The sequence below is a fragment of the Taurulus bubalis genome, assembly GCF_910589615.1.
Source record: "Taurulus bubalis genome assembly, chromosome: 19".
Classification (NCBI taxonomy): Eukaryota; Metazoa; Chordata; class Actinopteri; order Perciformes; family Cottidae; genus Taurulus; species Taurulus bubalis.
In genome coordinates, this window is record NC_136607.1 from 21896056 (window position 1) to 21908353 (window position 12298).

Genomic DNA, 12298 nt, shown 5'->3' on the forward strand with positions numbered 1-12298 from the left:
CTGAACCTCGTCCCCCCTGAACCCTGAGCCTCGTCCCCCTGAACCTCGTCCCCCCTGAACCCTGAACCTCGTCCCCCCTGAACCTCGTCCCCCCTGAACCTCATCCCCCTGAACCTCGTCCCCCCTGAACCTCGTCCCCCTGAACCTCGTCCCCCCTGAACCTCGTCCCCCCTGAACCTCGTCCCCCCTGAACCTCGTCCCCCCTGAACCTCGTCCCCCCTGAACCTCGTCCCCCTGAACCTCGTCCCCCTGAACCTCGTCCCCCCTGAACCTCGTCCCCCCTGAACCTCGTCCTCCCTGAACCCTGAACCTCGTCCCCCTGAACCTCGTCCCCCTGAACCTCGTCCCCCCTGAACCTCGTCCCCCTGAACCTCGTCCCCCTGAACCTCGTCCCCCCTGAACCTCGTCCCCCCTGAACCTCGTCCCCCCTGAACCCTGAGCCTCGTCCCCCCTGAACCCTGAGCCTCGTCCCCCTGAACCTCGTCCCCCTTGAACCTCGTCCCCCCTGAACCTCGTCCCCCTGAACCTCGTCCCCCCTGAACCCTGAGCCTCGTCCCCCTGAACCTCGTCCCCCCTGAACCTCGTCCCCCCTGAACCTCGTCCCCCTGAACCTCGTCCCCCCTGAACCTCGTCCCCCTGAACCTCGTCCCCCCTGAACCCTGAGCCTCGTCCCCCCTGAACCCTGAGCCTCGTCCCCCTGAACCTCGTCCCCCCTGAACCTCGTCCCCCTGAACCTCGTCCCCCCTGAACCTCGTCCCCCTGAACCTCGTCCCCCCTGAACCCTGAACCTCGTCCCCCCTGAACCTCGTCCCCCTGAACCTCGTCCCCCCTGAACCTCGTCCCCCCTGAACCCTGAACCTCGTCCCCCCTGAACCCTGAACCTCGTCCCCCCTGAACCCTGAACCTCGTCCCCCTGAATCTCGTCCCCCTGAACCCTGAACCTCGTCCCCCTGAACCCTGAACCTCGTCCCCCCTGAACCTCGTCCCCCTGAACCTCGTCCCTCCTGAACCTCGTCCCTCCTGAACCCTGAACCTCGTCCCCCCTGAACCTCGTCCCCCTGAACCTCGTCCCCCCTGAACCTCGTCCCCCTGAACCTCGTCCCCCTGAACCTCGTCCCCCCTGAACCTCGTCCCCCCTGAACCTCGTCCCCCCTGAACCTCGTCCCCCCTGAACCTCGTCCCCCTGAACCTCGTCCCCCTGAACCTCGTCCCCCCCTGAACCTCGTCCCCCCTGAACCTTGTCCCCCCTGAACCTCGTCCCCCTGAACCTCGTCCCCCTGAACCTCGTCCCCCCTGAACCTCGTCCCCCCTGAACCTCGTCCCCCCTGAACCTCGTCCCCCCTGAACCCTGAACCTCGTCCCCCTGAACCTCGTCCCCCTGAACCTCGTCCCCCCTGAACCTCGTCCCCCCTGAACCTCGTCCCCCCTGAACCTCGTCCCCCCTGAACCTCGTCCCCCCTGAACCTCGTCCCCCTGAACCTCGTCCCCCCTGAACCTCGTCCCTCCTGAACCTCGTCCCCCCTGAACCTCGTCCCCCCTGAACCTCGTCCCCCCTGAACCTCGTCCCCCCTGAACCCTGAACCTCGTCCCCCTGAACCTCGTCCCCCTGAACCTCGTCCCCCTGAACCTCGTCCCCCCTGAACCTCGTCCCCCCTGAACCTCACCCCTCCCACATATAGAGGACTCTCCCCTCCGTCTGTCCAGCAGCTGACTTTGAGTCCTACGATCCAAAACCAGTCACTCACCTACTTCCTGTCCTGCATATTTCTCAACTCAGCAGTTTGTGAGCTCTCAATCAGGATTTTTATTTCCTCGTCTTTCACCACACACACACACACACACACACACACACACACACACACACACACACTTGCAGCTCTTCTAGCACACAAGCTTGAAAGTAAACTCGTGAATTTCTACAGTGAAAATGAGGAATAAAGACTTTTTTTTACTAAATAATTAAAAAAAGAAAGAAACGTAAACAAAAATAGGAACAAATGACTAAGCATTTTTTAGATGAAGTAATCTAATAAATGATTGTACATAGTAAAGAACTACTACCACAACTTAAATAAGAATATACGACAAAATATTGTCCGTTAAGTTGCTTCTTTTTATGCCTCACTTTGTTTTAGTTTTTTCTGGTGAGAACAATCAAAGCCTCTCTCTCTCTCTCGCTCGCTCACTCGCTCTCTCTCTCTCTCTCTGTCTCTCTCTCTCTCTGTCTCTCTGTCTCTCTCTCTCTGTCTCTCTCTCTCTGGGACTGTTAACACTAAGGAGGAAGGTTGTCATTGTGCTGCTGGTTCCAGATGTTTCTGTCCGCCAGCGAGCGAGAAGCACAGAAGTTTCACCGCCGACTGAAGTTTCTCTCAGTCGAGATTATTTGGCCACAATCTTTTGTTCTCTCATGGTTTTGTGTTGTTGCTTTGTGTACCTTGTGTGTCTCCTTGAAAGTAGTTGCAGTATTATAAAGAGCAGTAGTGGGTTATAAATGAGTTAAAGGACGTTTTTTTTCCCGGTTTTTTTTTAAGTCTGAATTGTCTGCCGCTATTGTTTCTTTTCTCTTTTTTACCAGTAGAAGTGATTTTAAACACGTCGGCAGAGACACGCAAAAGAATTCAGCTCAACTGACGGAATCCTTTCACTCTCGGCTGATTTTATAATTATTTAAGAGAACGTGGTCATCGAAACACCAACGTTCACCCCGTTTGTTTTGTTTTGAACTCAAATCCACGAAATGTTACTGCAGTCATTAAAAGTCTTTTTGAACCAAATGCATCGTTATGCAAAGATAAATTATCTTGTGTCAAATTAAAAGAGCAGAAATGAATATAAAGTGCAAGGCTGCATGTTTTGGAACACGTCTTGTACTACGGAAGCCCTGAGAGGACAGTTCGGGAAACAACATGCTGGTGCTTTAGTGTCTGATCCAATCTTAAAATTAGATTTTGGGTGAAAACAAAGAAATTGTGTTCAGAATTCCTCTTTCTGCAGATTTTAGCTGCGTCCGAAATTCCATACTAAAAACCTGACGTTGTTGTCAATGTCAGATTGTTTCATAAAAAAGTTTCAAAGTTAAACATTGGGAGTACTGCAAGTACAACCTTTCATCAGTGTCACTCCGGTTTACCTCCTCCAGAGAAACACTTCCAGGTGTCCACTTTAATAAGAACGGGTATAAAAAAAATGGTTTTGCCAAAATAATGAGTTTGTTGTTGTAGTACTTATTTCGGCCACAAGAGGCTGATGCTCTAAATGAGACTCAACACGTGAATTCTTCCCTTCCAGGTGAGTTTTTATTTCCTATCTAACTTTGTGTTCAGAGTGCTTGAAGAAAACATGGCCGTGGTGCACTTCAGCCTCCTGTGGCCACAACGAGTATTACAACAACACACAACGTTGTATTTCACTTGTTGACATCAAATAACCTGTTCTTAAGTCTTAAACACAGAAGTGAGAAAAACTTCTTGGATCAGAGTTAGAAAACATAATTTTATTTCTCACTTGACCCTCTGGGGCTTCCGTACCGATCCGGCGGTTCGAATCTGTGGAATATTATACTCTGGACCTAATTGTAAATATACAGTTGAGGCAGCAGATCAGTGTGTTTTTAAACAGCAGCTGCAGCAGATTCACAGATCTATAACTATCCATCAGCTTCAGCATCTTCTCAGAAGATATCATCTTCTCCTGTTCCTCATAACCAGAGACGCCGTCAGACATCGTTTACAGAGCACTGGCGGACGACCGCAGGCTCGTGTGCAGGTTTTGTTTTGTTTTGCTATTTTCTTCAGAATTTGACAGCGATGTGAAGACGTGAGTAAACGGTGACTCCTCCTCCTTCCTCCTCTTGTATCCGCATACAAATCACATCTGCTAATAAATGCCTTTTTCTTTGAACCCTCGAGCCGTCTGTCTGAGTGGCTGCAGAGAAGATGTTTGTTGTTTAGGGTTCAGTCGTGGTTGACCATCTGGAGCGTCATCGCAGCGCCTCTGGCTAGAACATGGAAAACAGAAACACTGGAATGTCAAAGCTTCTTTCTTTTTTAAATAAAGAAAAAGGGAATTGTGAGAATTTGGTTGTGAACTGTTTTCACCCCTGTATTTATTTACTTATTTAAATGTTATAGAGCTGCAACGATGAGTGTACGGACAGGAAATGAAGCACGGTTTTGATAATGTATTAATTGTTTCTGCTCAAATGATCTTATAGCAACAAAACAATTTAAAGACGTCAGTGTCGCAATTTTCTTGTTTTAGACGAAACAGTGGATTGAGACGATTAACAGTAAATTAATCAATACAAATAAATTAATAGATTATAAAGACAAAAAAATCTGCAATAATAAGAATGAGAATTTTCTTAGAATTTCAAGAAAAAAACTCAACTTCTGTTTAAGTTTGAATTTTGCACAAATCAAATATATATATATGTGTATATATATATATATATATATATATATATATATATATATATATATATATATATATATATATATATATATATATATATTAGTGTGTGTGTGTTAAAGGGTAGATATTCTATCTCCATCTATTTATTAATTATGGCTGCAGTACATGTCTGTCCTGCAGGTGGCGGTGACACACTGTGGGTTCACATATTGCTGATTCACTGCACACGAAGAAGAGCAGAACGCCAGAAACAGCTGTGACGCTGACAGACCCGGGCAACTAGCTAGGTCCTGGACAGCTACAGTGTCAAAGATATTAGAACAACACAACTAAAGTTGCTGTTAACAGTCGGTAGACTGTGTTAGGCATACTGGTGTAACTGGGTCAGGAGACATTGTGTATTTCCTGCCTTTATTTACGGCTAGTTTTTGTTTAGTAGCCGTTAGCTTGCTTTAGCTAGCTGTGTTTTGTTCTTTGTGAAAGCGTCCGTTTCCTTCTGTAACACATGAGTGTGTCGATGGTCGTCATCCGTCTGGAGCTAGCCGACCAGTCTCCTTCTCCCCAGGGGTTCCAGTACTCAGCTGGTGAGAACATACATTTATATATTTACATATATACACTAGTTCTGGTTCTCACAGCTCACTGTTGTTGTGACGAGTTAGCCGGGAAGCTAACGAGCTGTTAGCTAGTTGTTTACTAAATGAAATTAATGTGTCATACATTCAGTGTACTGTACGAACAATACATCTCAGAGGTACATGTTGTACTTACTTAAGTTACTAGTTACTTCTGAAAATTGTAACTAGATTACTTTCCTAGTTACTGCATTTGAAAAGTAACTTCACTAGTAGTTACTTTACTTTCCTTTTTTTTAAGTAAATGTCCAAATTAACCGCAAAGATACCTGGACAAACATCATGGCCCTTTCATCACTTTATGTTCAATGTTCAATAAAGGGCATCTCTTAGCCTTTCCACAGAGTGTATTGTATACATGTAAAACTAAATGGCATATAAAACTCAGCCATTAACTTGAAGGAACATTAACCCTGTTCACACTGTCTGACCAAAGAAATATGCCTCACTTTAAAATCCACAAACAACAGGATCCAAGAGGCTGTGTATGGTGGGGACATTCAGGTCAAACAGCACAACACATTAAAACAGGCTTTTGGAAACATGAGACCCCACTAAACCAAACGGGGGCCGACTCCTAAGAACAAAACCAGTTGTTATAGGAAGCATTGTAGTGGTTTAAGAATAATAGAAAAATAAATGTCACTTTTTCCCATAAAATAGAAACAGAAATGCACTTAACCCAAAAAATAGAAACAGAAAATGCAATTAAATAAACAGAAAGTCCACTTCATCATTGCCGAAATAAACAGAAAGTGCACTATATTCTATGAAGTTTATCATTTTTCTCTATTCTTCAAAATAGCGATTGTATCGCATGAGTAAAAGTCTCTTTATCTTTTACCCGACAGCCTGTTCCTCCTTGGGGTCAGAACAATACTGCCCAGGCTGAAAGCCTTTCTAGTGTTGTAGCTTGTTTTATTACATGATTTACTCTTATTGTGAAGAGCATGTAAACAGGAAGTGCTTTTACTTTGAAGGCATAAAGTACAATGATACGTGCTTGTTGACGCTAACTAATGTTGATGTTACGTGTGGAAAATATATACATGTCTGGTGCAAGAGCGCGTTCTCAATGCTTTAACAGTTGTAATACTGCAGTTCACCAGTAGAGGGAGTCCGTTCATACAGACGTGTCTTGTCCTCACTAGAAGCTCCACGTCATTACAGACAGGTGCACTTGATGGTATTGAGTGTTATATTGCTTTTCAATATCCTTAATCCTGGGGAACCTGGAGAGAACCTCCCAGTTGGATCCGGGCTCTCCGTCTCCGTCTCCTCCATTCCCCGCTTCCCTCCTCCTACGCACCAGCAGCTACGTCACTCAGATCACTCAGATGGAGTTCTGTGATAGGTTGTTCACCAGGAAGGGTCGTGTGACTCGCGCGCCGCTAAAAGAGAACTTTTCTGACTGGTACACATGTCTTGAGTAACGCAGGAACGCGCGTTCCTGAGGTCTAGTAAAGTAGTGTAGTTACCATGTGTTGAGTGTAATGCGTTACTTTACTTCGTTTCCTTTAAAAGTAATTACGTTACTGTAATCCGTTACTTTGTAACTCGTTACCCCAACACTGACTATATCTCAGAAGTACATATTGTACTCCACTACATCTCAGAAGTACATGTTGTACTCCACTACATCTCAGAAGTACATGTTGTACTCTGTACTCCACTACATCTCAGAAGTACATGTTGTACTCTGTACTCCACTACATCTCAGAAGTACATGTTGTACTCTGTACTCCACTACATCTCAGAAGTACATGTTGTACTCTGTACTCCACTACATCTCAGAAGTACATGTTGTACTCTGTACTCCACTACATCTCAGAAGTACATGTTGTACTCTGTACTCCACTACATCTCAGAAGTACATGTTGTACTCTGTACTCCACTACATCTCAGAAGTACATGTTGTACTCTGTACTCCACTACATCTCAGAAGTACATGTTGTACTCTGTACTCCACTACATCTCAGAAGTACATGTTGTACTCTGTAGCCTGATACTCGGGGTCCAGCGTGTCCCTTCACGCTCTCAGATGCTCTCTCCTGTCTCCGTGTCCTCTCCCTCCAGCTGAAGACATGTCGGAGAAGGACCTGCAAGACAAAGCTCTGGGTGTCGCCAAACACACGCTGAGCGGGAAGACGGATCTGGAAAGAGCCGCCGTGCTGCACCAGCACATCGGGAGCCGAGCGATGGGCGACATGGTGATAGAGACCTTCGAGCCCGGCCCAGGTACACACCAGCACCATGTCGCTCTTTATTGTTCATGGGGTTACACATGATCAGATTAGATTTTTATACTGGCTCTAAAAGGATGAAGCGGGAAATATTGAATATGTTTCTTAGTATCAAAAACCTCATGAAAAGACCAACAATGAATACATTGTACTACCTTTGCATTCTTTTACTACCTTGATGTATCTTGATGAGCACCTTGAGTCTACTTGTTGCTGAATAAATAAACCGAGCCTTCAATAGGAACCAATGTGTTCGGACTCGAGAGACACAGGAAGTCAGACCGTATTGTGAGACGGACGAACACATTGTTGGTTTTGGTATTTTCATGGGATTTGTTCACATTGATATGAACATATTAGCAGCTTTCCCCTTTTTAAACGCATTGAATAATGTTTCCACACTGCTGATCCCCCCCAGATAAAGGAGGAGGTGAAGAGCCCGGCGGTTCAGCAGAACAGGACGGAGAACCTGAGGCGGACGTTCTGGAGGGAACCGGGGGAACCGGGGGAACCGGGGGAACCGAGGGAACCGGGGGAACCGAGGCCGGCGCGGCACCCGACTCCCCCTCCAAGCAGCTGCCGGACCAGATCTCCTTCTTCAGCGGGAACCCGTCCGTGGAGATCGTCCACGGCATCATGCACCTCTACAAGACCAAGTGAGAGACACACAGTGAGGGACACACACAGTGAGGGACACACACACACACAGTGAGGGACACACACACACACAGTGAGGGACACACACACACACAGTGAGGGACACACACACACAGTGAGGGACACACACACAGTGAGGGACACACACACACACAGTGAGGGACACACACACACACAGTGAGGGACACACGCACACAGTGAGGGACACACACACACAGTGAGGGACACACACACAGTGAGGGACACACACACACACAGTGAGGGACACACACACACACACACACACAGTGAGGGACACACACACACACACACACACACACACACACACACACACAGTGAGGGACACACACACACAGTGAGGGACACACACACACACACAGTGAGGGACACACACACACACAGTGAGGGACACACACACAGTGAGGGACACACACACACACACAGTGAGGGACACACACAGTGAGGGACACACACACACACACACACAGTGAGGGACACACACAGTGAGGGACACACACACACACACACAGTGAGGGACACACACACACAGTGAGGGACACACACAGTGAGGGAGAGAGAGAGGGAGAGAGAGAGGGAGAGAGAGAGAGAGAGAGAGAGAGAGAGAGAGAGAGAGAGAGAGAGAGAGAGAGAGAGAGAGAGAGAGAGAGAGAGAGAGAGAGAGAGAGAGAGACACACACACACACACACACACACACAGAGAGACACACACACAGAGACAGAGAGAGAGAGAGAGACACACACACAGAGACACACACACAGAGACACACACACAGAGAGAGAGAGACACAGAGAGAGACACGCACACACACACACACACAGAGAGACACGCACACACACACACGCAGAGAGAGACACGCACACACACACACACACACAGAGAGAGACACGCACACACACACACACACAGAGAGAGACGCACACACACACTATTTATAATAATAGGAGCTCTCTGTGTTTTAGACATTCTGGGGTGGAGGTTAAAAATTAAAGCCCCATGAACTCAAAACTCACCTTTTTAAAATCTGCTTTTAACCTGTAACACTAGTTATGTTTTTGTTTTATTATAGTTGTGTCATTTATCTGCTTTGTTCATGTTGTTGTTACGGTTTATGTTTTTACCTTTTTAGTACAGTTTTTAATGCGCGAAACAAAATAAATGTAATATTATTATTATTATTAATGTAAAAGTTATTTAGGAGCTGTGTTTCTTCTCACTTCTGACTAATTTACTATAGTTATCACATTGATACGCTCATAAACAGTTATTATTTTAGATGAATATATTTTGTTATAGCATTAAAATATTATTTACTTATTTATAAGTAGGGCTGAACGATTATGGAAAAATATTTCTGTGGGTATTTTCATTAAAAAACATAATTATTGTGGTTTTGTTTTGTGGGGATCTGTTTTCTTATATCTTCAAAATATGACGTGTAGAAAAAGCATCAACATTTAATTTAAAATGGTGTTTTGGCTCCTGTGATTTGAACACTAAAGTTGCCCTTGTATTGAATAAAACGCATGAATACATGAATTTCTGTTGCAGCAAAATGACGTCTCTGACGGAGGACGTGCGGCGCAGCGCCATGGTGTGCATCCTCACCGTCCCGGCCACCATGACCAGCCACGACCTCATGAAGCTGCTGGCGCCCTTCAACGACGTCACGGAGCACATGAAGATCATCCGGGACTCCACGCCCAACCAGTACATGGTGCTGCTCAAGTTCTGCACGCAGGTGAGGGAACCCAGCCCGTCTAGGGTCAAAGGTCACTGACCTCAGGAAGTCCAGGAAGTCGTGCGCCGATGGGGAGACTGAGTGTCTGCTGCGTTGTGTTCGTGCTCCAGGAGGAAGTTCGGGGAAACCGGACTTCCTCCTTTTGTTTGATAACGTTGCGTAACGCTCTCGTGTGTTTCCCTCAGACTCTGGACTCTTTGGGTGCATCCCAAGTCTCTAAACTGCATCCCCGTTTCCTTCACTTGCATCCTTTCCTTGCGTCTTAGTCCCTCCCACCAGGGATGCTTGGAGAGACAAGGAAACCAAGCGAGGAGAGAGGACGCAAGGAAATATGTTTAAGAGACATGAGCCATATTTGAACCAGATGGTGAATAAGAAAACAGATATAATATATAACTTGAGTTTAATCTGTGATCGTCTCTGGTATGAAACTCCAGCGATCAGTCCATCAGCTGCAGCGTCCAATCACATAACAGATGAGCAGTGAGGGGGCGTGTCCAGCGTTAAAACACTTCCTGGAAGCTCGCTCTCAGGGCTCCTCGATCATGACTCCTCCCTCCTCCTCCTCCTCGATCATGACTCCTCCCTCCTCCTCCTCCTCGATCATGACTCCTCCCTCCTCCTCCTCCTCGATCATGACTCCTCCCTCCTCCTCCTCCTCCTCGATCATGACTCCTCCCTCCTCCTCGATCATGACTCCTCCCTCCTCCTCCTCCTCGATCATGACTCCTCCCTCCTCCTCCTCCTCCTCGATCATGACTCCTCCCTCCTCCTCGATCATGACTCCTCCCTCCTCCTCCTCCTCGATCATGACTCCTCCCTCCTCCTCCTCCTCGATCATGACTCCTCCCTCCTCCTCCTCCTCGATCATGACTCCTCCCTTCTCCTCCTCCTCGATCATGACTCCTCCTCCCTCCTCCTCCTCGATCATGACTCCTCCCTTCTCCTCCTCCTCGATCATGACTCCTCCTCCCTCCTCCTCCTCCTCGATCATGACTCCTCCCTCCTCCTCGATCATGACTCCTCCCTCCTCCTCCTCCTCGATCATGACTCCTCCCTCCTCCTCGATCATGACTCCTCCCTCCTCCTCCTTGATCATGACTCCTCCCTCCTCCTCCTTGATCATGACTCCTCCTCCTCGATCATGACTCCTCCCTCCTCCTCCTCCTCGATCATGACTCCTCCCTCCTCCTCGATCATGACTCCTCCCTCCTCCTCCTCCTCGATCATGACTCCTCCCTTCTCCTCCTCCTCGATCATGACTCCTCCCTTCTCCTCCTCCTCGATCATGACTCCTCCTCCCTCCTCCTCCTCGATCATGACTCCTCCCTTCTCCTCCTCCTCGATCATGACTCCTCCTCCCTCCTCCTCCTCCTCGATCATGACTCCTCCCTTCTCCTCCTCCTCGATCATGACTCCTCCTCCCTCCTCCTCCTCCTCGATCATGACTCCTCCCTCCTCCTCGATCATGACTCCTCCCTCCTCCTCCTCCTCGATCATGACTCCTCCCTCCTCCTCGATCATGACTCCTCCCTCCTCCTCCTCCTCGATCATGACTCCTCCCTTCTCCTCCTCCTCGATCATGACTCCTCCTCCCTCCTCCTCCTCGATCATGACTCCTCCCTTCTCCTCCTCCTCGATCATGACTCCTCCTCCCTCCTCCTCCTCCTCGATCATGACTCCTCCCTTCTCCTCCTCCTCGATCATGACTCCTCCTCCCTCCTCCTCCTCCTCGATCATGACTCCTCCCTCCTCCTCGATCATGACTCCTCCCTCCTCCTCCTCCTCGATCATGACTCCTCCCTCCTCCTCGATCATGACTCCTCCCTCCTCCTCCTCGATCATGACTCCTCCCTCCTCCTCCTCGATCATGACTCCTCCTCCTCGATCATGACTCCTCCCTTCTCCTCCTCCTCGATCATGACTCCTCCCTCCTCCTCCTCCTCGATCATGACTCCTCCCTCCTCCTCCTCCTCGATCATGACTCCTCCCTCCTCCTCGATCATGACTCCTCCCTCCTCCTCCTCGATCATGACTCCTCCTCCTCGATCATGACTCCTCCCTTCTCTTCCTCCTCGATCATGACTCCTCCCTTCTCCTCCTCCTCGATCATGACTCCTCCCTCCTCCTCCTCCTCGATCATGACTCCTCCCTCCTCCTCGATCATGACTCCTCCCTCCTCCTCCTCCTCGATCATGACTCCTCCCTCCTCCTCCTCCTCGATCATGACTCCTCCCTCCTCCTCCTCCTCGATCATGACTCCTCCCTTCTCCTCCTCCTCGATCATGACTCCTCCCTTCTCCTCCTCCTCGATCATGACTCCTCCCTCCTCCTCCTCGATCATGACTCCTCCCTCCTCCTCCTCCTCGATCATGACTCCTCCCTCCTCCTCCTCCTCGATCATGACTCCTCCCTCCTCCTCCTCCTCGATCATGACTCCTCCCTCCTCCTCGATCATGACTCCTCCCTCCTCCTCGATCATGACTCCTCCCTTCTCCTCCTCCTCGATCATGACTCCTCCCTCCTCCTCGATCATGACTCCTCCCTCCTCCTCCTCCTCGATCATGACTCCTCCCTCCTCCTCGATCAT

At 48.5% G+C, this 12298-nt stretch overlaps 1 protein-coding gene across 1 annotated transcript in view; it reads left to right on the plus strand.

The window, feature by feature from the left end:
• Nucleotides 1-4918: 4918 nt before the first annotated feature.
• Nucleotides 4919-12298, plus strand: part of tor4aa (torsin family 4, member Aa) — a gene marked incomplete at its 5' end in the record, with an annotated part of 10117 nt that continues 2737 nt past the window's right edge. The window contains 4 exons of the mRNA XM_079235286.1: nucleotides 4919-4997; nucleotides 7125-7286; nucleotides 7710-7947; nucleotides 9519-9708. Coding sequence (XP_079091412.1) covers nucleotides 4919-4997; nucleotides 7125-7286; nucleotides 7710-7947; nucleotides 9519-9708 — 669 coding nt within the window. The remainder of the gene's footprint in view (nucleotides 4998-7124; nucleotides 7287-7709; nucleotides 7948-9518; nucleotides 9709-12298) is intronic.